This window comes from Cherax quadricarinatus, chromosome 82 (genome assembly GCF_038502225.1).
Source record: "Cherax quadricarinatus isolate ZL_2023a chromosome 82, ASM3850222v1, whole genome shotgun sequence".
Lineage (NCBI taxonomy): Eukaryota > Metazoa > Arthropoda > Malacostraca > Decapoda > Parastacidae > Cherax > Cherax quadricarinatus.
The window spans coordinates 3,561,501-3,567,500 of record NC_091373.1 but is presented as its reverse complement, the minus strand read 5'-3'; the positions used below and the strand labels follow the sequence as shown (position 1 = coordinate 3,567,500).

The 6,000-nt window shown below is 36.2% G+C and overlaps 1 protein-coding gene across 1 annotated transcript in view; it reads left to right on the top strand.

Moving 5' to 3' along the window:
- LOC128702882 (probable G-protein coupled receptor Mth-like 3) overlaps positions 1-6,000 on the top strand; it is a 33,080-nt gene that overhangs the window by 12,640 nt on the left and 14,440 nt on the right. The window contains exons 3-5 of the mRNA XM_070102523.1: positions 943-1,234; positions 3,270-3,527; positions 4,623-4,701. Coding sequence (XP_069958624.1) covers positions 943-1,234; positions 3,270-3,527; positions 4,623-4,701 — 629 coding nt within the window. The remainder of the gene's footprint in view (positions 1-942; positions 1,235-3,269; positions 3,528-4,622; positions 4,702-6,000) is intronic.

Below are 6,000 nucleotides of genomic sequence, written 5' to 3'. Positions count from 1 at the left end.
TACATTATATAATACTTGTTTAATAATCAAATCAATCAGCATAACTACCACGGCATAAATAATGTTATAAGTGAACATCCTTCATTTATTCAAACAGTTAAATTCATACAGACTGTGAAACAGCAAGCTGAAAACTTCACTGTTATTAATCTTATGAAAAAAAAAATCCCATATTTCCCAGATTCAGAAATGGGGTAAATAGGAGTTATACGTATTATAAAATAAGTAGTTACTTAAACTCTCATTTGCCTTGAAGCCAATCTACATAATTCATCCAATCTTTCAAGACATTGGCAGCAGTCCATCACCGCCTAATTACACAAAGAACAGTCACCATTACTTATGCCACAGCTGTCTTTCCAGAAGGACACAGACGTATAACAATGTTTACCAAGCATTCCGAAGTGTTTCACCTCCAAAACTACAACCTAGCTAACCACACACAACTGAGCTTATGGAATAAGGGGATACCTTTCTCGGATCACATAACGCCCGAAATACATAATTATTATTGTTAGGTAAAAAGGACACAAGTGCAACTAATGTGATAGTATATTGTGGCAACGTTTCGCTCTCTACATTAGTTGCACTTTTCATATTAGTTGGACATGTGCCTTTTTACCTAACATATTGTCGGTAATTCTACCAACATAATTATATTTACTATTAATAGTAGTAGTATTTTTCATATAGAATAGCTAAACATGTGGGGGGTCACGCAGTATCTAGGGATGTGTGAATTAAGCTTAATCAAAAGAGGATAACTCCAGTGTACCAGATTTACTCAAACTGCATAACACCATCTCAACTTCTCTTCCGCTCTTTGAAATTATCTCTGGTATAGTGTAATATAATGTATTATTATTATTATTATTATCAAAAAGAAGTAATATAATGTAATATTTTATGACATATCTAATCTGTATTTATTAATATTACTAGATATGTAACAATTCAACATGTGTGATCAAGTGTTGTGATCCTCAAGAAGCAGAGATACAATCTGTTGGGTGTCTCAGCAGCAATATATCATTAGACTATAAGTCCATCAGTGGTAGTCCAGCAGATTCTCCAACTGATCAAGTGGTTATCTCCAGTGTTCCTCCCTGTGGGTCCATTGTTTTTCGTTATAGTTACGAATATTATCTACTTACTGATGGCAGCTTATATGAACCAGAAACCAGTATCACCTACGACAGTAACAGCTACTGCCTTGCAACAAAATATCAGGAAAGTAAGTATTTTTGTTGGAAATTATATATTAACATTGTTTTTATTTTGTAGTAATCATACAGTATTTACATTTACTTGGCGTCCACCTTATCTACAGTAGTTTCCTTATGGATTACAAGCAGCCTGTGACTTGTGAAATGTTTCGGGCTCAGTGTTTGTGACTCGGGTATCGCTAAACTTAGACTATTCACGGTATTTTCTAATGAATGTCTTGGGCTCTATATCTAAATTAAGGCGGCCAGTGAGCACAAATCACGACTTTTACACATAAAAGAAAACATCATATACTGCACAACAAACCAAGCAAGACATTGATGAAAACAGACCAGCATTTCCGTCTGTGCTGGAACATCACTCACGGCTTACAACAAATAGCTCTCGACATAAGTAAAGTTCGTAGTTTCCTCACCTATCACAGTGCCTGCGGAAAGGAATCGTCGAGAACATAGGGACGGGGGTGTAGAACAGACTACTGCTGTATATTTGCGTATGACAGATTCTTTAGTTTCTTACTGTCTGTCCTAATTCTATAAAGTGGAGTATAGTATACAATTGACATTGGAGTAATTGGCATGTTCAAGCTAGTTAGTTTAATTTGTTTATTATGCGCCCCATACCCATCCTGTGGGCGGTAGTCAAAAGATTACAGACGTACATAATTGGTCCAGGGACTGGACTCCAAAGTTTTGATAGCTGAGCAAGTTACAGAGGTAATGAATTCACAATTTACAAAGGTAATGAACTCACAATTTACAAAGGTAATGAACTCCAGGTAGGTCTGGTCACAATCATGTCAAGTTACAAAGGTATTTACAGATTACAGAGGTACGTAATGGGTCCAGGGACTGGGCCCCCAAAGTTTTGATAGCTGAACTAGGTACAAAGGTAATGAGCTCACAAGTTACAAAGGTAATGAATTCTGTAAGAATGGTTACTTACGTTTATACATGGCTACAATCATGAACAAATTATAGTGTAATGAGCAATTCACACTTCCACACCCGGTCACAACTGTAATGAGCTATTGGTGCAAATATTGATTGAGTCACACACACACACGCACGCAACCACAAATAGGTGAGGACACACACAGACACAGACAGACAGACAGACAGACAGACAGACAGACAGACAGACAGACACACACACTTTAGTTTAATATCTTTATTATGCACCCCATACCCATCCTGTGGGCGGTAGTCAAAAGATTACAAAGGTACATAATGGGTCCAGCTACAGATAGCTTTTTATGCGGGGTAAAGTGGTAGTAACGTCTGGAGGTATTGTTTCTGCATCCGTTTCCGTCATTTTTATCCTCAAATCTTCCACACTGATATTATTATTATTATTAATTATGTTATGGAGAGCGCTAAGCCCGTAGGGGTTATACAGCTCTTGTGGGAATGTAAGACATTCTCACTCGATTCAAGGGAATGGAACACAGGTAAACTCCAGTCCAATTTGTTAGGTCAAGAGCTCCTCACAGCATCAAGGAACCTCCCTTGAGGGACCACATAGGCAGGGCACTGTTCTAGTTCCCAAAGCACCAGTTTCTTTTATACAGTTTAGAAAACCAACTTGTATCACAGGCAGTGTCATTCGCAACATTTAAAACACATTTATTAATTTCAAGCTAAAAGACATGACAAGTTTGGGCTTCAGCTTTTCAGGCAAAGTATACATATTTCTCTCTTTTGCATATAGTTGAAAAGTGTCAAAATACAGCATATATATATATGAATGCTTATGTAGCTGTGCTCCTATCAGGTTCAGGTATATGCTCACTTTTTCCTGAGTGTATTACATTTCTGCAAACACTGGGACATTAGAAAATTTTGTTCCCTGGGATGTTAATCACATGATCACACTTTATAATAAATGTGGAATTTGCTAAACCGGTTTTTTTTCAAACATTTGTTGGCATCAGTTACAAGGTTTATACCTTCCGTATGGGAATTTTATATTACTATCTTAAAGGTCCAGTATCTACTATTAGAAATAAAATCATTCCCATATAATTCCTGCTTTTTTTTCAGATTTTGGAGCCTTTGTGTGCCCTCGTTTGCCATCCGAGATAGCAACAGTGAAGGATTACTTCCAGACAGTTGGTGTAATGATATCTGCTATATTCCTCACACTAACTATCACATTTCATATCTTCATCCCAAGTCTACGGGACATGCAAGGCTTATGTTTCTTGTGCCACATGTCATCACTTCTGGTTGCAGATTTGTCATTATTCACAGCCTATGTATATACGCCACAACTAAGTAAAATTCACTGCTTTATACATGGTAAGATTGTATGTAGATCCATTGTTTATTTCCTGTCGGTAATTGTTTTTATAAACTCGTCAGTCATTTCCCATCTAGTGTCTGGTGATCAGAGATAAATTCCTTGTACCCATATATCACCAGTCAAGACAGTTATAATTACTATATATACGTAAAAAGAAAAACTTTCGTTTTTCTTTTTAAATTTAGTAATTTAAATAGAAGGGTAGTAGTTACTACCCCATTGCTCCCGACATTTTAGTTGCCTCTTACGACACGTATGGCTTACGGAGGAAGAATTCTTTTCCACTTCCCCATGGAGATTATATATATGTATGTATATTTCAACACGTCGGCCGTCTCCCACCTTGACAAAATTTCTAATTAGTTCTTGAGAAATGCATAAAGTAGACTAGACTGACTCCCACGTAATGCCTCACTAGGGGTGACTGGGAAGTGGGGATAGAAGAATAATGGGGGTAAAGGGGAGAGGAAACGCTATAGCGTATAGAAAGAGCCTGGGCTATTAGACCCAGCAGTAGCTGTGCTAATATCAGCTGTTCATAACAGGTCGGGCTCAGGAGGACAGGGTACGAGATTTTGAATTCCTAAAGATCTCTGAAGCTCAGATTTATTGTAATAACAGAATTTATATTTTAGTTTCTGAAAAGCCTTTCTAATTTGATTTTTTTAATAATAAATGCTAAATCTCATGGTCTGTCCGATGTCCACTGTCGTGTCACAGTCATCCTGGCACAAAACGTAAGTGTTCATTACTATACATATAGTACAATTTTTTTTTTATCGTTGTTTTCAGTTTTTTAGTTTAGTTTTTATGTACATATTAAGGATAATATCCAGTTAAAAATGGCCAAGTTTGATTCCGTGTGTGTCGCTTCATTAGCAACGGTTCTGTCTAATTCTGCATATGTACTTTCCCTCAAGTCTAGAGTTACAAATAGAATAAAACCTCAAATGTATGTAAAATATATGTTCAGGTGTTGCACCAATCAGTAGTACAAAAATTAATACTCTTATGTTTATATTAAATAAAAATGTCACTATAAATTTAAGTAATTTAAATTTTATAAATTTGAAACTTTTATCTCTTTCCAGGAATAATTCTCCAGTACTCATTTTTGGCTGTATTTTTTTGGCTGAATGTAATGTGCTTGGACATATGGAGAGTAATTAAGTAAGTTAAGAGAATAGATGAATATATTAGTCTGTTAGGTTGAAAGTCTATCGTTTGTATGTGATTCATTAAGTGTACAATTGACATCTAAGCAATTATTCAGAACATTTTATTAAATTAATCATTAACTATCAGTGTATGAACAGCGAGAGAAGCCTCTCGGTGGATACACACAGATACTGTACACACCTGTCGGTCTGTGTAATTACCTGTTTATAATTACGGAAACAGTTATCTTCGTTGTCTCTCTTCTTTATTAATTTGTTCATACATTGTTTTAAATTCCAATTTAAAACAAATTCATTTCATTGGTCTACCACTGAGAAGAAAAACTTGTAGTATTCCTCTGGTTTCACTTTTTCTTCAATGTACATCTATTGCAGAGCTCTTGTTATCCCTGATGCAGGTACTAAGATGTCATGCCGTTTTATGTTATATGGTTATGTTTCATCTTTTCATCCTATCAGCCAGCGTAGACATAGTGCGTTTTCAGCTAGTTATTATAACTTTTTTATCTGCCACTTTGTATATCTTGGAAACTTTTCTAGCTTGTCCACTATTTTTAGGCATGGGCATCCCATCAAAGTTGCATATTCCAGTTTCAATCAGTCTTGGAAATATATTTTTCCAGCATTTCTCCAGCCATATATTTAACATATATTCAAAAGATCTTTTCATGTAATTCGCCAGAGACGCATAGGAGTTTCTCTCCTCTTCTCCTTCTCCTTGATTCCCCGGTACTCTCCCGGCCCGGGTCTTTTCCAGATGGTGACCCGGCCGACCCGGCCTTGGCTCTGTCTTAGGAGTCTCTGAGACCTACGTCTATGGGAGGAGGTACAAATATCCTCATCTCATCACAGCTATGTTTATGATCCTACGATAATTTTTTTTATAATAGTTCCTTTCTTTGATGTTTTTAGTATTTTATCACAGTCATCCTTCTTTATCATCCTTCTTCATGTAACCTGATCTTACTTTCTTCTATTTCCATTGCGTGTTATTTACCTACATTAAATTCCATCCATCAATCACTTCATTTGTGCAATGTATCCTTGTTATCCTAAAGAAATTTAAATTCGTAATATTTATTGTGCCTAAAGATTTTGCATCATCGGCAAACACTCAGATTTTTTTTCCCTGTGATAAGTAATTCATATAAGCTAAGAACATTATAGGGGCAAGTATAGATCATTGTATATGCAATGAGTATAAACACTAAGATGCATATGTCTCGGTGTACATTACAACCATACTTTTTAAAGGGGAGGACCGGTAAGCCAGCTGAAGGCCTCGGCCAGA